General features: G+C 37.2%; 3 protein-coding genes across 9 annotated transcripts; 2 read left to right on the top strand and 1 right to left on the bottom strand.

Moving 5' to 3' along the window:
• Positions 1 to 372: 372 nt before the first annotated feature.
• Positions 373 to 2,210, top strand: LOC306998303 (uncharacterized protein). The gene is made up of 4 exons (XM_079612271.1): positions 373 to 761; positions 968 to 1,064; positions 1,406 to 1,559; positions 1,645 to 2,210. The coding sequence occupies exons 1-4, from the start codon at positions 438 to 440 to the stop codon at positions 1,667 to 1,669; spliced, it is 600 nt and encodes a 199-aa protein (XP_079468397.1). The 5' UTR covers positions 373 to 437; the 3' UTR covers positions 1,670 to 2,210.
• A 131-nt stretch (positions 2,211 to 2,341) lies between these two features.
• Positions 2,342 to 8,616, top strand: LOC306998425 (uncharacterized protein). 2 transcript variants are annotated; one of them, XM_079612494.1, is made up of 13 exons: positions 2,342 to 2,427; positions 3,094 to 3,962; positions 4,048 to 4,291; positions 4,482 to 4,637; positions 4,722 to 4,792; positions 4,875 to 4,960; positions 5,037 to 5,097; positions 5,256 to 5,331; positions 6,219 to 6,269; positions 6,705 to 6,943; positions 7,043 to 7,258; positions 7,772 to 7,860; positions 7,937 to 8,616. In XM_079612494.1, exons 2-13 carry the CDS (start codon positions 3,138 to 3,140, stop codon positions 8,010 to 8,012), a joined length of 2,190 nt encoding a protein of 729 aa, XP_079468620.1. In that variant the 5' UTR covers positions 2,342 to 2,427; positions 3,094 to 3,137; the 3' UTR covers positions 8,013 to 8,616. The 2 variants fall into 2 exon arrangements, with proteins under 2 accessions (XP_079468620.1, XP_079468619.1); XM_079612493.1 differs by having other exon boundaries at positions 4,479 to 4,637.
• Positions 8,584 to 19,003, bottom strand: LOC306998424 (polyhomeotic homolog 3). Of its 6 annotated transcripts, none has more exons than XM_079612487.1 (15): positions 18,888 to 19,003; positions 16,249 to 16,442; positions 15,872 to 16,015; positions 15,705 to 15,794; positions 15,278 to 15,433; positions 15,058 to 15,147; positions 14,534 to 14,765; positions 13,227 to 13,831; positions 12,124 to 12,286; positions 11,791 to 12,035; positions 11,342 to 11,492; positions 11,149 to 11,263; positions 10,111 to 10,249; positions 9,756 to 10,008; positions 8,584 to 9,182 (listed from the first exon to the last, which is right to left on the bottom strand). In XM_079612487.1, exons 2-15 carry the CDS (start codon positions 16,420 to 16,422, stop codon positions 9,028 to 9,030), a joined length of 2,712 nt encoding a protein of 903 aa, XP_079468613.1. In that variant the 5' UTR covers positions 16,423 to 16,442; positions 18,888 to 19,003; the 3' UTR covers positions 8,584 to 9,027. The 6 variants fall into 6 exon arrangements, with proteins under 6 accessions (XP_079468613.1, XP_079468614.1, XP_079468617.1 ...); XM_079612488.1 differs by having other exon boundaries at positions 9,756 to 10,005; XM_079612491.1 differs by having other exon boundaries at positions 11,932 to 12,035.
• Between the last annotated feature and the right edge of the window lie 1,595 nt (positions 19,004 to 20,598).

The raw sequence follows: 20,598 nt of genomic DNA, 5'->3' as shown, positions 1-20,598 counted from the left end.
AGAAAGTCATACAGGTTTGAAACGATATGACAGTGAGTGAGGAAATGCTGACAATGTAAATTTTTTGGCTGAACTATCGGTTTTAGTGCGTTTTGGTCAGTCTGCCACCATATTCACCTCATACCGATTAAGGCATTATGTGCCTTCACAGTGATTTAAGAACCACAATGTCATGAGCACATGGAAGAAATGTCTCCAGGGAAATACTGGATGTTTTTTTTGTTTTTTTTAAACAGAGATGTGTAATTATTCCTCAGGGCACTGATAAGGTCCTTAAAATAACAATGTAGAAATCCTGACGTAGCTTCCACTCACATCCAGAGCTCTAGACTCGCAGCCCAGCCTCACTGGTTCAACCCTGATTCCACATACACTTCCCTCACTGTCACACCCAGACAGCAGAAGGCCAGTCTGTGTCCTACATCATCTTCCTCAGGATGGCCAGATCCAACTTGGCCCAGAACACCTGTAACTGGATTGTTGCTCTCCTCACGTTGTGGTCCATGGTCTCTCTGATCGTCATTGTGGTTTGGGCCACCTGGGCTCCCTTGGCTAGTCTTGCACAATGCAGAGCAGGACATCGGGCCTTAATTGAAAAGATGGAGGGAGCTAAAGTGATGAAGGGAAAAGAGCAAGATGTCTTGAAATCTGCACTGCAACTGAGCTCTAAAAACCAGACCAGACTGCAAGAAGAGCTGGAAAGTATTCTAGAGAGCCAGAGGGAAACCAACGCATCTCTAACCAAGACTCTGCAACTGCAAGTGAGTATCAAAAAGTTATAAATGTGTTTTAAAATGTCTGTGCTGATGCTTGGTACAGTAGGCCTGTATATCAGTGTACGATGGTGTTACCATCTGCATCATGGTAACACTAGCATTGTGAAAGAATAATAGGAACTGATTAAGTGTCCCAATTTATTTTTATTTTTTAAAGATGGTAAAGATGGATTTTTTTGTTTCTATTTTAGATGATCCTAAAGGAAAATGTAACCGCTTTGGAAAATCAAAGACTCAGGCTCCACAGTGAACATGCAAGACTTTTTTCAGAGCTGGCTCAACAAGAGGGTAGGAGAACCTAATATGGGAATATTTCTCAAAATGATACAGTTGGAGGAGCCAAAGAAGTCTGCATGTTTTCACATGAGAGCATAATTAAGTTTTGAGATAAGGAGTATGAAATTGGCTATTCTAAGTATTCCACACACACACACACACACACACACACACACACACACACACACACACACACACACACACACACACACACACACACATTGATATATAGGCCTATAACACTGATAACATAATGTTGATCATGGCGATATAAGCTTAAATTGCAACATTTCACTTCAGAATAGAACAGGCCTAATAAATGTATGAAAACATGTTTGCTTTGCTTCGTGCAGCTCTTGTTGAGACTCTGTGGGTGAATCTAACCAGTGAATCGCATCATTTGGATTCGTGTGAGGCTTTACGGGCTGCCGCAAACAGCCAGCAGGTGGCAGCAGAGAGTCAGAGGAAAGCCTGTGAATACAAAACAACTTACCTTGTCAAGCAAATGTGAGTGATTATAATCCAACGTAGACACAACAAGACGTTTATTTTACAGTGCACTGTTTCATTTATTTCTTTGTCTATTTTGCAGAGAGAACTGCAAGGTTAATGGGTGAGGATGGAACCGAAGAAGACTTACAAAACAACGGAAGAAAACTGCCACAGAAAACGACCACAGACCTCTTTCGACTAAATATAGCAACCCCTACTGGTCTTAGTTTATAAATATATGAAAAGTGCTTAAAAGTATTACTGACACAATCTCCTTTATAACGAGACATTCTGAGATATGTTTATGGTAAAGTGAAATAAATAATGTAATATTATAATAATAATATTGTTGTTGTGTGAATAAAGTTAGGAGGACATGGAAATATGATATGATTTTTTTATTGTATGAATACATTTTTCATATTTTAAAAAAATGAATTCCTATTATCAGGACATACCAGTACACATATTTATACCGGTATTTCTGTTTTAAGCTGAATGTACTTTTGTTAGTTGTTTTGTTTGTTTTTATTTATGTCTTCAAAATAGGTGGGTTTATAAAATGGGTTTGTATTAATTATGTAATTCGATTAAATGCAGTATTTGTTATAATAATTTTATTGTGATTATTTAATTAACAACTCAAATGAGGTGAATTAAATAATGAATGCAATTGTTCCTATATTGTTTTAATAATTATTTATATAATTTCAACTTGAAAAACATGAAAACACCCAGAAAAAGGGGGAAAAAAGGAAAAAGATTGTGCTTTTGACTCTTCAGTTCAAACCATCTATGGCTCAAATCAACTTCCTAATTCAAACGTAAAACCTGATCACGTGATCACGACCAAGCGCTTCGTAAACAGCTGAAAATCTAACAAGTAAGTGCTCTGATACAAATCTCTCATACGAGCGCATACATTTTATATTACAATTTCTTAATTTGACTATTTTGAAACAGTAGCAAATGAACCTGCGTCTGCATATTTTTTAGGATACTATGACATGCCCTGGCTGATCGTGTTTACATTGGTTTTCCATGGAGCTGCTAATGCTAATACACAGCGCTCCTAGTCAACACGTCCGATGTGCTTTAGATACTTTCTTTTATGTTGCATTTTATGTGTATATCGTCGTATCTGCCATATTACGATTTTTATACGGTAGATTTAGCTTATGTGTGTGTGTTTTTTTTAAAGTAACGTTACTTGGGTTATGTCAGTTCCAGTATTTCAACAAACCCACATGATTACAGTAACTAACAACTGTTTTAAAGACTTTATTTCTCAATATGATCAGCGTTAAATTTAGTATACTCTGTAATGCAATTTCTGGAAATGTCATAATTTATTTGGTAGTTATTATATAGCCTGCTTATAAAGTCATTTTAGTATTTACAGTAGAAGGTCTTTGTGTACCAGGTTTATTATTGGAGAACTATGCTATGTGTCTGTTTCTAAACTTATGGCAAGTTGGATATATGTCCATGATACTTTTGACAACGAACATGAGTAACAGACCTCACTTTGTGTTTCTTTGCATCCCAGCATAATGAGACCAACCTTGGTGGTGCCGATGTGCTGAGACATCAATGGTTGCAGGAATGAGTTCGGAAGACAACTTGTCCTCACGCCACCGAAGAAATCCTTGCAGGACCTGTCGCGCCATTTCTGAAGTTTCTGCTAAACTTAACAAACCTGTTTCAAGCGACAAAGCTTCCATCTTGCACAGTAAAGAAACCACAGCATCTCAAGGTCTGAATACTGCAGAATCATGCGGACAAAGAACGGCCAAGAAGGAAAAGAAGAAACCTCAAAAAGCAAACCAAAGTGCTCCTCCTGACTCATCAGCTTGTTTACAAAATTCAGTACATGAAATAATGGGTATATTTGGACGGGTGTCTTCAAAGTCACATAAACCTGAGCCAACGTTGCCTCAAAAAATGACTACCCCCAAATTCCCATCAAATACTTTAAAAAGATCTCACAAGGGAAGGAAAAAGAAATGTGTTCAACCCAATGAGAAAGAAGTAGCTGCTAGCAAAGCTTGTGCAGATGGACTGGACAATTCTGTACACAATTCATGCCCAGAACAACACTTAAGCTCTCCAAAAACAAAAGGGACACGTTATCGGCACTCTAAAAAAACTCAAAACCATCAAACCCCTTCTGATGTTTCTACAGGGCTTCACACATGTACTACATTATCTCCTCGTCGTCACAAGGAGTTATCCTCCTGCCACACTAATGGCGATTGTACTTCCAGACCACGCACCCCAAAACGGAGCTGTGTCCAGTCCAGCCCTCTCTTAAGCTCCACACCGAACTCAGACCTCCACCCCCTGTCTCCAAAAAGAGCTGAGAATAGTTGCACACCACAAAGTCGTCAGAAAGTCAAAGTGTCCAGTCTATTAAAGGTTTTTATGAAAGCCATTATAGCATTATTGAGCTGTTGTATGAAATTCCTGGTTTAACAATTTTTTCATGTGGTATTCTTATTAGTCACCTCCTCCGGAGGCTACACCATCAAGACGAGTCAGGCCTCAGAGAATCGCGGCAGCAGGAAGGCCGAGAGGTCGCAAGAAAAAGAATGTGCAGGAACAGCCAAGTGCCTCTCCACCAGTGAAACGCTGCAGGAAGAGTGCAATGTCTCCTGTAAAATCTCCTGAGGGAGAGCCATCCTTTGAGACGCAACCTCCAAGTAGACCTTGCATTGAAACCCAGGAGCCAGAGCCACTGAAATCGGGTATACATCATTTTTGGGTCCTCTATATAAAATCTATATAATGTAGTCTGTTTATGTATTTACATCTGGTACATTAAATCACTTTTAATGTTAATAGGTGTAAACAGAGCCTCAGATATACGATTGTGTTGTCATTTTCTTCTGAAATCAGTCATTATAATGATATAATGTCGTGTCATGTACCTAGCAGATCAAACCATGTCCTCTGACCTCTCCATCGAGCTGAGCCTGCAGGAGGAGCCTCGTCCTCTTAACCAATCTGTCTTCATGCAGGAGGAGGAGGAAGAGGACCAGGAGGATGATGATGAAGAGGAGCTGCCCAGCTTTTTGCAGCAGGACAATAAAAGTGAGCGCAATCCCTTGTGTATGTGTATATGATTTACTTTGGCCAATGCTTTGATATATTTGGCCGATGATATTTGATTTCCAGAGCCTTTGTCAATCTCAGAGGGACTTTGCGTGTGGTGCAAACTGAGAAAATATCCCTACTGGCCAGCAGTGGTAAGTACAACATACGATTTTGTGCAGTTTTGTGCAGATTTTAGACTGTAGTTGATGACTAGTGTGCTCCTCTGTGCCACAGGTTAAAAGTGTGAATCACAAGAGCAAAAAAGCCAGCATTGTATTTATTGATTGTTACCTAATCGACCAAAAGAGAATTAGAAAAGGGTAAGAATTCATCAGTATCTCAAATTCACTTATTTTTGGTATGTATAGTAAATGATTCCTTTTTGTTTATCTGTAGGTTTTCTGTACCCCTGCGAAATCTAAAACGTTTTGACTGTGAAGAGCATGAAAAATTGGTGGTAAAGTAACATCTCTTTGACTGTTTGCCATATTATTTTGCTTTTTCAGAGTGCACACTCACTGTTTTAATATTTCTGTCACCAGAAGACATTGTTACACTTAGTATATATACTACAAGACATTTTTATTGACTTTTTCTTTTTAATATCTCTTTTAGGACCTAGCAAAAGAGAAGTATGGCAGTGCTATTACCTGGTCTCTGGAACTGATATCGGACTATAGGATCCGCATTGGTATTTATCTTAAGAACTTAAGTACTCAAGTACATTTAAACATTTAATAAAAATAATATGTAGCAGAATCAAATGTTTGAAAATATATTTGCAATAGGGCTGTGAAACGATTAATCGCATACAAAATAAAAGTTTGTTTTTACATAATATATGTGTGTGTACTGTGTATAATTATTTTGTATATATAAATACACACACATGCATGTATATATTTGAGAAATATTTTCATTTATATACTGCATAAATATTTTTATATAATTTATATTATATAGAAATATAAATATTTTATATATAAATAACCATTTTTTCTCAAATATATACATGCATGTGTGTGTATTTATATATACAAAATAATTATACACAGTACACACACATATATTATGTAAACACAAACTTTTATTTTGGATGCGATTAATCGTTTCACAGCCCTAATTTGCAAGCTTTTGGACTAAATGCCCTAATCAGCGAACACAAATAAACCGGAGCACGTATGTGCCTTATTGTACATGAAATATCAATAATTATTGATTGATGTTGATTTTGCACTCCTGACAGAAATGAAGAAATTACTGTCGCTGTAACTTCATCAAAAATCCCACATAGCGGTCAAATATCGAAACGAGTCCTAAATCTTTCTAATCATACATAGTTTGTCAAGATTAAAGAATGTCATGGTAATAGTGTGCAGTGAATGTAATCAACTGATATATGCTTTTGTTTATATCACTGTATTCACAGCAGGAATATGAAATTATATAATTTGAGCCACTTTTCACACAGTGCTCTTTGTATGTACTGAGGCTTTGCTTGTGAAATAACATAAAAATATTCATCACAGATATAAAAAAAGTGAAATTCAAATATTAAATTCCGATGTTTTCTGGCAGGATGTGGATCCTTCTCTGGCTCCTTCATCGAATATTGTGCCGCGGACATCAGTAGGTTTCCTTTCATTATATATTTTCACGCTCATCTAAAATGTTTGTAATTTTGTGTTAATTGTTGTTAATTTAAGATTTAAGACACTTTGTCATTAGATGCAATTCAATGAAATTTAGTTAGTAAAACAATAATTGGCACAAATAAAAGAGATAAGAGATAAAAAAATAAATGAATGGTAAATTTGAACAAATTATGTTCATATTAAATATAAATGTTGCAGTTTAAAACTTAATTAAAAGGAAAATACCAATACTTCCATATTATAGATGAATTAACATGGTGTTTGTGGTAATAACTTTTTAATGATAATTGATTAAAATAAAAATAAAATCAATCAGTGTAAAGCAGGTTAAAACCTCATTATGAATCAGGTCAGCCTCCTTCACCAGTGCTGGTTTAACAGAAATGTTCCTTTGATCTGATGATCCCAGGTTGCCCAGTGCGGAGGAAGTACTCTGAGAAGAAATCTGTACTGACCTTCCCCAGTCAGGAGATTCTGGGCGAAGAGTGTGACATCTCCGATAATAACACAGATGACATCATTGTGGAAGAGCAGGATGAGCTCCTCTCCAAGAAAGTGCTGCCCGACCGATCCAAGGCTGCACGGAACCGCGCCAATGAGTTGTTGATTGACTTTATCATCAGACAAAAAGTCGAAAACCGCTTACTGGTACGATTTTTGTTGATATATTCATAAATATTTTTATATTGATGTATTGAGACAGGTTCATGTATGCACACAACTAACCCTTCTTTCTGGCGCACGCAGGCAGTCATCAGCGGTCGCGAGACATCTAAATGGATGCAAGCCCTCCAGAAGCCTTCTCGCCCAGTGGTTGATGTCTATCTGGAAGATGAGGAGCAGGTTGATAGGGTGTACCGCTACCTGAACAAAGTCTGCGATAGCGCCCCTCAAATAAACACCTGCCTAGAAAACATCCAGGTGGACCGGATCCGGCTTATTCTCGATGTGCTCCTGCCTGAGGTAATCGCCTTAAAGGGATAGTTCACCCAAAAAAAAAAATTCTTTCAACTCAAAAGAAGATGATTTGAAGAATGTCGGTTGATAGACCCCAATGACCTCCGTAGTATGAAAAATAAAATAAAAAATACTATGGAAGTCAATGGGGCCCATCAACTGTTTGGTTTCTGACATTCTTCAAAATATCTTCTTTTGTGTTCTGCAGAAGACAGAAAATGCATTTAGGTTTGGAACAACTTGAGGGTGAGTAAATGATGACAGAATTTTCATTTTTGGGTGAACTATCCCCTATATAACCTTTTAAATGTTTGGGGTTGGTTCGAAGGTTTTTTTTAAAAATGTTTTTACTGTCACTTTTGATCAATTGAATGCATCCTTGTTGAATAATGTATTAATCACAAATTTTTTTTAAATCTCACTGCCCCCAAACTTTTGAATGGTAGTGTATAATATTTTCAGCTGACCATATTCCGGCATCATTCATAGCCATGTTTCAGGGACCGTTTTGCTTTCTAGGCCATTATCCATGCCATTGCTGGAGTCCACAAGCTTTCCCTGGAGAAGGCAGAGGAGAAGTATCGCAGAGGGCCGTGCTTTAGCAACAGGTAGAGTATTTTTGAACTGACTTGAAAAACTGCATCTTGCATCTGTTTGAACTGTTTTTCTTTCACTGTGTTTTAGAGAAAGACAGGAGTTTGACATGATGATTGAACAGCAGATGAAGCTCAAGGAAATCACACAGCGCCATAGACAGTGACATACCCTCTGTTTCAAAGAAACAGTAACTTTTATGAGCTTAATTAATACCATTTATTCCCAGGAATATTTTCTCACATTTTTTTTTGACAGCATTTATCATAGTGTATATAGGAAATTAATGATTTTCATGGCAAACAATTATGGCTTTAACTAAAAGCTAAAAATGTTATTATTAATTTTTTATTGTCAGATCTGAGATCTTTGTGATCTGAATGGTGAATCTCTGACATCTTGATGCTAAAATCAGCTAAATACAGTGCTTTTAACGTGTGCAGTGTTTGTAATAATTGAATACTCTGTACATAAATACAACATTTTAAAAACAATGTGGTTATTGTATTCCTCAGTTTAACTGAAACTGATGTTGTGGCTACTTGTTTAGAAAATGCTTAAGTGTGTGCAAGGGACGTTTGTAAAATGTTGCCTTTTACCCATCTGACAATTCACTTTAACTTTGCCGTGCATAGAGGCTTTTTCTACATCTTTGTGCGAAAAGATGCCAAAGAAGTTGCATTTTACTGCAACTGAGTTCTGGTCTAATGTATATAAAGATTTTATACAGGACTTGATTGTTTATCAATAAATCTTTATTTTTCATCACACATTATACTCTGTATTTTTGTAAACATTTATGTCATTTAAAGAGTTCCTTTATATTTAAACTGTTATGTTTTTTTTTTAATACTTTGTACATCATGTGCCAACTTCCACAAATTGTGGCTGCACAGCAACATCATACCTCATTCTTCACATTCTACCCTTCCAGTTGGGCTGTTTATTATAAATCCAATGCACATTTTAGAATTTAGTTATAGATGCTATACAAAACTTTACCATATAATCGGATTGAATGGAATGAAATCAAAGTTAAGTCCACGATGAAACTTTGAGGTATAAGAAGGTGGTCCCCATGAATGTCCACAGTATTTGTACACTGGCCACACACTGAAGTCATGGCACTTTGAAAGGAAGCTGAGTCAGATATTGTGTGACCTGGTAGCGGAAAGACGAGCCTAAGGTTCTTTAAGAGTGTTGATCTGTGCACAGATTTTGAGAGCAGGGCCCAGTTTCATGTTCATAGCGTTCATGAGGTGGTCCTCTGTAAGCAACAACAGGGCCTGTCCGTCAATCTCCTGTGACCGGAACTCTGCTGCAATATCAGGGCACCCTTAGAACAAGTGGAGGAGATGCAAAGATGAGCATATGATTCTAAAGATAATATAAAAATCACATTAGATGCTCAATGTAGTGGAAATCATATATTGACATTACTAGTAAAAGTGAAGTGCGTGACTGTTTCAAATATTTTCAATTTTCTTCACTAACATACATTTATATAAACAAGGGGGCCCTATTGTTTTTCTAAGGATTATTATTATTATTCTTTTTCAATCGTTCAGGCTTTTTGGGGCCCTTAAAACACGTAGGAACCGTTGGCCATCAGGGCTGGGCCAAAGCTGGTACACGGGCGTGGCAGGAATGCAGTCCAAAAACTTGGTCCATATATCATTCATACTTGCATGTACATGTATGAAAGTCGATAAACATGTATATATATATATATATACACGTCACATGATAATGACAAGACGACAAAGTAGTACATCCAGATTACATTAATTCTATATAGAAAGTTCTTCACTTCACACTACTACATTCAAAAGAAATGTTTTTATTCATTAAACACCGCCTAGTGGAACAGAAGGTGTACTGCGTTTCTGAAACCTGTATGCAGCTATACCTGGTAAAGAGCTGATGAAGGAGCACACTTGCTCCACACTCCACTGTGAGGGACTTGAGTCAAGGACACAGTCAGAGCTGCTGCAGCTTTCCAGTCTGCTCTGTTCTCTTTCTCTGTCTTGCTCTTTCTCTCTTTCGACCTGCAAACGCAGCCTCGTTGTCATCGGCCCTGGCGAATCCTCCTCCTCACTCTCAATCCACATTGAATTGGACACCCTCTGGTTGCCGTTGGAACGATGGGAATCTTGCAGCTGCTGAGGAAATAATTGATTGTATTAGGTCAGACCCACTTATTCATTATGGTTTAACAATGAGTTGCATAGTTTGGTTAAAAGGTTATGTTCATTTTCACTGGCCTGCTTGAGGTAGTGTTCCCTAGACCCAGCATGCACGCGACTAGGTGGTCTCCCCCGCCTGCCCATGGGTCTGTGGAGCCAGCGGACAACTTTTTCTGGTCTCAACAGGTTTAGACGTTTTTTACAGCTTACGTTGAATCTGTAAGATAAACAAGACTGCTTGTACTGCAGTATACAGTTTTATGAACACATTGACTTAATCCTAAATGTGTAAGCTTATAATCCTAAATGTGTTTTTTATCATAGTTTATAGCCTATGTATGCATTCTTACAAAAAAAATGCAACCATTTCAAGTGAGCATGTATACATCACTATTTTAAAAAAATCATACTTTTATTCAGCAAGGATGCATTCAATTAATCAAAAGTAACAGTAAAGACTTTTAAAAAACTAAAAAATATATATATTTAAAACTAGTGAACTTTCTATTTATCCAAAAATCCCCAAAAAGAAATGTATCACAGTTTTCACAAAAATATAAAGCAGCTATTTTCAACATTGATAACAATAGGAAATGTTTCTTGGGCAGCAAATCATCATATTAGAATGATTTCTGAAGGATCATGTGACAATAATGCTGTAATGCTGAATTATAATAATATATAATAATAGTAATAATGCTGAAAATTCAGCTTTGCCATCACAGGAATAAATTACATTTTAAAATATACTGAAATAATTGTAATAATAATATTTGACAGTATTACGTTTTTATCCAATAAATGCAACCTCTGTGAGCATAAGAGGAGACTTTACATAAAAATAAAAAAAAAAATTTTATACATGTATTTTTTTTTTTTTACAAAGTTTAATATTGAAGTTTAGAGGTTTAGAACAGGAGTGCCCAATCCTGTACCTGGAGGTCTACCTTTCTGCAAAGTTCAGCTCCAACCCTGATCAAACACAACAGAACCAGCTTATCTTCAGGAGCACTGGATAAGTACAGACAGGTGTGTTGGATCAGGGTTAGATCTGGATCTGATTTGAAAGAGAAAATAAAAGAGACACAAAAAGTGGCTATCCATACGGCTCTTTACCTTCTGACACATGTCATGGAGCAGAAGCGTTTGGATCTGAGGAAGGTACGAGCGAAGCCTCTCTTCCCACAGAACTCGCATTCGAGTACGTCAGGGAGGTTTTCAACTGTCTGTTCTGAAAGCAGAAGAGATCTTGCCAGAAACGCTCATATTGACTCAATGCATAAATAAGAAATGTGCTTAATGAGCCCACCATCCTCAGCGGGTGTGTTATCAATGTCGGAATCAGTGGAGTTTTCCGGATTGTCCGCATCCATAAGGCAGTCGTCCCGGGCTGATTGTTCATCCTCTCTATCTTCTGGCAGTGTGGCCTGCAGGTTCATCTCTAAGGAAGCACGTCTCACCTGATGAAAAAGACCAGCGCATCAATACTGGACATACCAAACATTTTTTGAGATGCCTTTTGTGGTTTCGACTTCTGAAAGTGTGGAGCACTTTGCGAAGGTTCCCAAAGGGGACTTTAATAACTGGTTGATCTGTACGTTTGGCCGCAGACCCTCACCAGCCGTCTTACTCTCTGCTCTCAGGGAACGAGAGATCTTTGAGCTTCACGGCTCCATTAGAGAACCATAAGAGAACCATGGGCTTCATTAGGGCTTCATGGCAGCTGAGAATTGCTACGTCGTCAACCAGTGGACATACCGGGAACGGCTCCAGGCCCTCTCGGATGACGAAGCCCTCAATGAGGTGTGTGAGGATGTGAGGTCTAACGATGGCCTGTGAGGGCTGACCCTCAGGGTTCCCTGGAAGGCTGGCTGGGGGAAGCCTGCTGGTGCTTCTTACCGCAGAGGAGAGGAGGGGAGGGGGGGAACTGTTGGCATATGTGGGGTCCTCCGGTGACCGGATCACAGATCTGCTCGATGGAATGCACGGTTGGTCCGGATCGGCTATGGACAGAGCAGAGGTCAGGTTAGAGATCTGCAGAAGGCTGGGAGGACCACATTGGCAATCTTTGATATGGGTGTTTTAAAGTACCTGTACAGTTTTCTGGTTGAGCTGTTACATCATCAGAGCTTCTCTGTGACTCGTCTGGTGGGGACAGTGGTGGCGGGGTGGACGCTCTGATATACTGAGGACACACGTGTTCTACATCCTTCAAGAAACTCATGCTTCCACTCTCCTTCAACAATGGCATCGCCTGGCAAATTTCAGAATAAGCAAGAGATTTAAATTATATATACAATATAAATATAATTATATATCTCTCTCTCTGTGTGTGTGTGTGTGTGTGTGTGTGTGTGTGTGTGTGTGTGTGTGTGTGTGTGTGTGTGTGTGTGTGTATGTGTTACAGAGTAAAATGTACTAAAATTAATGAATGTGACATGACAAAATATTGACTAAATTCAAAGGATATTTTCCTCAAAACTATTATTAAAAAACCTAAGTAGTATGATGAAATATATATTTATTTATTTATTTAAAGGTAATTTTTATTGAAATACAAAAACCACGACAACAACAAACTGTAAAAAAATGATTCTGAAGAATAAGAAGTTGCTCTTTTCCATTCAACAATACACAACCGTAGGGGTTGGTAAGATTTTTTCAAAAGTAGTCTCTTCTGCTCACCAAGTTCAAAAGAAAAGGATTTATTTGACATAGAAATCTAAACATTATAAATATCTTTACTGTCACTTTTGATCATTTTAATGCATCCTTGGTGAATATCTTTAAAAGCAAAATCTTACTGACCCTTCACTTTTGAACTGTAGTGTAGCCTCAAAGAAAACCCCAAAAAGCACCATTAACATCATGAATGTAGTCATATGGTAACCATATTGAGTCTTCTGTATACCCTTTTTGTGAGGAACAGAATTGACGTAAGTCATTTTCATTTCATTGATTCATGCTTGCCCAAATTCAAGACGCTGGTGATATTCAACTTTTGTTTTATGGAAAAGAGCACCCTGGACAATCCTTAGATAAATAACTCCTTTTCTGTTCCACAGTAAAAAAGAAAATAAGATTTCAAATGAAATAATTGTGAGTAAATGATGACAGAAATAAAATTTCTGGGGTGAACTATTCCATATGTTGGTTTTCCAGTTTAGCCGTATTATATATCAAACAAGACTAACCGAGGGAGCTCCTGTTTGTGTAGCAGGTTGCAACTTTAAGTCCACTGCCACTGTCTGTGGTGGAGGTAAATTCTGAAAAGGCAACTGAACTACAGCTTCAGCGGCTGGGTGCTCCTCTTCAGACACCATGTGGTCAGACTGGACAGCTACGGTCTGAACTGAGCGTAGAGAGAGTCTCTGCGGCTGGACCAGCCTAGGCAGACCCATGGTGAGAGGAGGGGGGCAGGCCAGAGGTGAATGCTGGGAAACCGGCTCGAGCACTGGGCCCAGGTGAAGGGGTGGAGGGTCAGGGAGCGCTGCAGGAGGAACTGTGGACATAGACACAACTGCCGACTGATTGGCTGGTTGATTCACAGAGGAGGGCACTGAGAGGAACTCTGTGTGCTGTGACTGGACGGTGGCTGTAGTGGGAGTGGTACGGGTCTGCAGGGCAAGGGGTGGAGGAGAGCTGTCCTGCGGTGTGACACGCAGTGCAATGGGCTGGACCTGTCTGTGAGCAGAGGAGCTCTGCTGGATGATGAGCTGGTGTGGCGTCAGCCTCTGGCTGGAAGGGCAGTGCAGCTGGTGTCTGACCAGCGTATGAGACTGGACTGGTGTGAACGTTGCTGCGGTAGAGACAGTCATTAGAAGCAAACACAAAGTATTCAGTATGAACAGTTCTAAGATGTTTGAAAAGAAAAATAGGTTATAGCAGTGGACCTCAACCTTTTTGACCATTTTTGTTCACAGAAACTAGAAGTGGCAATGTTAAACTAATAAAATTAAAAAACTATAAATAATTATAATTAAAATAATTAAATTCAAAAACTCAATTAAATTGTTCAAACTCTTTGTGACCAATGAATTTATATGATTTTCCAGCTGTCCATGGTTGTTAAATTATATTTTACTCACAAATAGCAATCTCTCATTATTTCCAACCAATAAAATATCATGGCATAACTAGAAAAAAATATTTATTATAGACATTTCCTTAACATTTCCTTAAGTTTTTATTCATTTTCCATCACTTTTCCAGGTCTAGAAATATCTAGCTTTTTCAAGACTGTGGGACTGCTGTTTAATAATATAAAAAATAATACAAATTAAATAATTTTAAGCCATTGTGTGCCTTTAAGCCATCATCCCTTGGAAGTGTGTTCCCCCAGGTTGAGAACCAAAAATCTTGAACAACATGAAAGTATTTTAGATCTTTTGCAATTAAAATGATTCTGCTTTCTTCAGAAGCCAATATTTGCTACATTTACATTATTCTGCATTAAAAACAATGAAAATAATGAAGATGGAAATGTGATCTTGTAACTTACAAGGAGGAATGTGTGGTTGGGCTGATGGTGGCTGAGTGACATCGGTCAATATGGACTCACTTCTAGAAGCTTCTACTAGGTTCTGGGACAGCTGTGTGGATTTCAGTGGGAAAATGGACATCTTGGGAGGGGGACACACCAGCGTCTGACCTTGAAGAGAAGACTTGATCTGGAAGTTCTGGGGAGTAGCAAGAGCTCCAGGGAGATGCGTGCGGAGAGCCAAGCTTTGAACCTTCCAGAAGACAACACATAATGAATGAATAAGCAGCATCATTGATCATTTTATTTGTGTCCATAATATATATATATACTGATATAATAAACAGGATACATTTTAAATTTATTTGATAGCTTTAACTCTTTATTATAAAAAAAAATCTGCAAATTTGCATTCATCATTATTACATCACATTGATTGAATTACATTGATTATTAATTCATTCAAACTGCAACAACAATCTATTTGAAAGAATTCTGAAGAGTGTAAAATATAATTGAATCCTTTTCATTATACTCTGTCTCACCTGTGATGATGCTGAATGAGAGGACATTGAACTCACAACAGTCAGATCAGGTTGAACGGCAGCTACGGTGGCAGCAGGAGTAAGAATCAGCTACAGATTTAGAAACAATGACACAGCAATGGGAACAAAGAAGAAGAAGCCAAATCAAGTCAAGTCAGTGGAAACTTGCGAACACCAATGAACTCGAAGAACACAATGCTTTTAGTGAATAGCTGCTTACCATTTGAGTGCGCAGATACATTTGGGCCTGGCTACCTGTGGGAGAGCTGTTTCCTAGAAGCATGGCCTGCTGGGATATGGCCCCCCCTGTGCTATTGGAGCTAGTGACCTGGATGCGACCTATTGGCTGAGTTACAAGAGAGGTTGGCATGGTGATCTAGAGGGAGAGAAGCGTTTTCCTGTATGATTCATCTTCGATCGAAAGCTTAAATGTTTGGATAAAAACAGTGTTTGGTGATCTTATTTTTTTTTTTAAAAGATGTATGTAATATTTTCCCTAAATCAAATTACCGTACACTTTTAATGGGGCGTTTTTTTCCTGGCATAATGTCTAAATGAGAGCACGTGGTCCATCTATATAGAAAACAAAAGTGCCTCTGTGAAGAAGCTCAAATAAAGTTTCTATACTAAAGAACGAAAGCACTTACTGATGTTTGAGACACACTAGCAAGCTGAGTTACATTCCCATTGGAAGATGTACGGGAGGAGTTGGGCTGTCTGCCATTAGTCTGTGCAGCCTGATAAGACGTAGCAGGAACAAATTCTTAATCTCCTATATATGAATTATATTATATTATATTATATATTCTCATACCTGCTCTGTAGTGGTCAGGATTTGTTGATGCTGCTGTTGTAGTGCAGCTGTCTGTAGAAGGATATGTTGTTGTTGGGCAGCATACATCTGCTGCAGGTACTGAGCTGTCATGCTCTGTGGTCTGTGTAACGTCTGCTGGATTACCTAGCAAAACACCACATCATAAGCTTCACACGGCACTGGAGGGAATCATCTATTGGCAAAGTTTTTTTACTCACAACCACAACAAAGAGTGAGCAGCTGAATATAGGTCAGCCTCAAAGCAATGTTCAGAATTTGACTACATTTAAAGGCTGCTGCTATTCTTTTAAGATACATTAGCATTGTGTGATAACATTTGTTCAATATGCTGCTGGTTGATGCCAGTGAGGACTTACCTGGACCGCCTGCCTGTCTGAAGAGATGTTTCCCAGAGGAATGGAGTTGGGCTGGGTGCCCGTGGGAGTGTTGGATCTGGGTGTAGAGCTCACTGGTGCGGCAATGCTGGAGGCTACTGTTACACAGCCGTCCCCCTCCATCTCTTCCTGACTCTGTTTATCTGTGTCACCCATCAGAGTGATTTGTTAGCCAACTGAAAAATGATTAAAAACATCAAATCAGCCACTATCAGGGGTTCCTGTATTCTGTAATCAACTTCTGTTCTTTAACTGCGTGGTTTTCTGGATTTAATTGATTGAGGTTGATTTAATTTAATTTAAAAACATGTAATTACAATATATTGCATTAGCAAATTTTCAAAAAATTAATTTTAAACAATTTATCCTGTCTCGTTTTTCAGGATAAAGCTAATGTTTACAAAACATTGCCCGAAATTAAGTCTCTTTTAGCAGAGTTACTGAAAAGAAACCGACATTAGCATTTCTAAAAGGCTTTTTATACTACTTTTTATTTACTTATTAAAATATAAGTCTAAATCTTGTTATTAAAAATTATAAAGAAAAATTAAATTAAGGAAAATAAACTTCATAGAGTAGGCAACGTTCTTTGGCTTCAAAATCCAGACAAAATTTACCAAAAGACCATAAAACACCAATGATTACAGAGCAGAGACGAGAACACACTATAATGACAAAAGCTGTAACATTTTTTCAAGATAATAATGTCATAGCTGATCAATGATTGTATGACTCTTCAAGTGAATTCTAGTGTTGTTCTTTCTTTAAATTAGGCCTACATCTCATATCATCAAATGTTAAACCCAGATCATAATCATGACCACTTAAAACAAGCTATTCTTCAAAAAAAAAGAAGCATTCACCAACATTACTTAGCTCAAAGAATTCCCAATCCAAACAATCATAAACCAATAAACATTCTGAAAATTACAGTGATGAGCACACTTTGATCAACAACAATATATCATGATGAGTACTTGCACCAACATGGCCTTTTAGAGTTATAGCAGCACACCTCACATTTATTACACATTATAAGACATTTGTAAATTTACAAGTTTAGCAAATTCTTAAAATGTCATTAAAAAGTAGCTAATTAAAATAAACAATTATTTAAATTTTAATAATTTAGCTGTATAGTAATTCATACAACTTCATACATTCATTTTTATTTTACATTTAAAACGTTTTTCTTTTATTTATTATTTGATACATTTACATCTTATCAGTTTCATTTTTTAAAACTATATTATGAAAAGTAGCATAAATTATTTGCAGGTTTAAATCTGCACTTAACAAAATGGGAGTTTATATCAACAATAAACTGAATAAAATACTATTTTAATTGAACAAAATAGGAATATATATTTTGTTAAAAATCTGACGTTTACAAATGCAACATGTTGATTGGTCGATTTCTACAAGCAAATGTCGCTTCTTTTCTGGACCTGCACTTTTAGTTTTTAAAATTAAAACTGTTTGATTTCTTTTCTCTGTCAGATTAGAGTATAGGCTATATGTACAGTACGGTCTCTGTCAGACTGTTACTATAGTTTTCTGGGAAATTATACATTTAATGACAACGATTGTGCACGCGCTCTCTCACTGTTTTCTTCGATCCTATTAAGTGAATTGTAGTCTATAGTGTTTAATATTAACAGTTTATTCTACCGTGTATATTTTGTATCCAGACAAACTACAGAATATGCCATGACAGACGATAAAGAATTGCCTATTTCACAGACATTCTAAACCTGTAATCCCTAAAGATCAGTCAATAAAGTGATTCAATCTCCTTAGCCTACTACCATAATCAGTAATAATAATAATAATAATAATAATTTTTTTTTACAACGAGCTACGAGCATTTTACAATGCAGATTTTAAACGAATTTTAAATAACTAAATTATAAATAGGCTATTACCAAACCATATAAAAGCCAAGAGAAATTATTATTTCACTATCCACTAATGAGTAACGTGATCCTGTTTAAATACAAAGGTATTATAAAGTTTTTGATAATATTTTGATAATGTTATGATAGTCTAACATTAAATATAAGACGCGCATAACAGAAGTAACATTATTTAATGAAGAGAAGCGTCGGAATAATTTAACAGAGAATTTTTGCAGTAAAATTAAATAACATCTATTTTTGCTTGTTTTATTCGTCACTTCCATACGAGGACATGCATAGAATTCGACTCAACTTAAACAACTCGCGTGTTATGCCTTGTTAAATCTAGGCTAAACAATTTTACAGTAGCCTGCACAGCATTTTTACTTTAGGGAATCACCTGTTTATCAAAATCATCAGAAAAACAGACTGGCGTCGCTTACGAAATGCGTTGTACAGGTAGATTATTTCGACAGGCCGAATGTTTTAGGCTACCTATCTGTCATAACTGCTTCTAACTGCTGCTTCCAGTGACACGGAGAAACGCCCACCTTTCCAGCCCTGTGGGACCCTGAGATTTGTTTTAACAAACGATTTGACGGGAATCATTTTCAGGAAATGTTTTTATTATTAAGACTTTACGTGTCCGTCTTTGGGGAATCAAGCGATCATGACGCGTTTCTCCCATGCAATGTTGAAGGCGCATGAGTTGATGAGTGTTACCTGCCAGAGATGGATATGAGACGTGAGCGCGCGCTGCTGTGCTCTGTCACGGCCTCAGTCATGTTCTAATGCGACAGCGCGCTCTAAGATGGAGATAAAAACAAAACGCTACTGAGGCTGAGACATTTCTGAGCCAGCAGCACCACTTGCTGTGTAGGAGGACTTCGTGCAGCGCTGCTCTCACCACGACTTTCTCATCATTATTGGCCCTATGTGTTCTCTCAGGGCCTATAAATATTGTAGCCTAATGATATTACATTGTTATTACCATTTTGGTGATAGTTTACAATAAGTTCTCAATTGCTGACATTATATACTGCATTAACTAACATGAACAAACAATGAGCAATATATTTTTTTACAGCATTTATTAACTGTTGTTAAAAAAAATCATAAACTGATGTTAAGATACAACTTTTGATCTTAAAAATGTATGAATGTTGAACTATTATTCGATATATATATATTTTAAATATGCTATTGGATACTTTTGCATGTGGGCCCAGTGAAAATGGTTTGACTTCCCAATGCAGTGTTTTAACCTGTCTGGCTCATAATAACTTTTATTTTGAGAGTCATGCACTGTCTTCCAATATTTTGGTTAATGAGTTCAATCATAAAAAAAAGTAATGATGGCTCTTTATGTGAATTCTACCAGTTTGCCTTGGCAAACATTTACAAATGTGTTTTACTCTCATTTAAATTACAGTAGCTATAGCCTATTAAAAATGAGCCACTGGTGCTGTAGCTATTGAAAATGCATATTGTTTTATAACATGCTACAACTTTTTTAAGCAATTTGAGGGAAAGAAAGCACCAGATAAGAAATGAATGGTTTTCATACCAGTAACTCTCAGCTTATAAGCTTTCATTTGATAATATTGTCAAAATTATGTTTCAGTGAGTAGACTATTTACAGCACACAAACTCTTGCATCAAGAGAGGGGATCATCTTCGGTAATCGACACCATAGGCCTGTACCAGGTATGAATCCTCGTGGCACTGTAATGGCAGTGGTTTTGCCACTAGAATGCGCATTACACCGTGAATTGTAACGACGTAGTAGGCCTATCACTCACAAAACGATCCTTGTAAAGAATCGATTACCTAACGAATTACTCTTCTCTGGTTGTTTTTTTGTGTATCAAAAACATAGAGTCTGAATCCTGAACAAATTATCAGCAGGTTCTTTTTAGTTAATCAGTCGGAAGAGTTGGTGAATTATTCTGACTTAATGAAATGTAGGGTTATATTACTCTCTTCATGTCTGACTTGAAATGAACCAAGAAATGTTAGCCTACAGTTAGGCTACTTAGTTAAAAGTAGGCTAGCATAGGCTTATCATTTTTAAAAGCATTGTTATTATTATTAAAATACTTGTATTACCTTTTCTGATTTGTTATATTATACTATATGTTATGTATTGTTATGTTGATTTATTGAAATCTGAAATAAAAAAATTGCATTTCTTATTTTCCAAATAGCCTATTTATATCTCAAAGTAGTAAATGAATAGTTCAAATGAATCGGAACCAGACCAAATCTATAAATTATTCCCTTTTTTCTATGAATCCCATCCCTATCATTTCTAGCCATGCAAAAGGATGCGATAACTTCCTTGGATGCTCTTCTCCACCCTCTTCGAACTTTGTGTGGTATAATCGGAATGCTACCAGACGCTCCCATCCCACCGACCGATCTCATTTAAACA

Source organism: Phoxinus phoxinus, assembly GCF_949152265.1.
Source record: "Phoxinus phoxinus genome assembly, chromosome: 5".
NCBI classification, from domain to species: Eukaryota; Metazoa; Chordata; class Actinopteri; order Cypriniformes; family Leuciscidae; genus Phoxinus; species Phoxinus phoxinus.
Note: the sequence above shows the minus strand (reverse complement) of the source record. Positions and strands in the feature narration are given on the sequence as shown.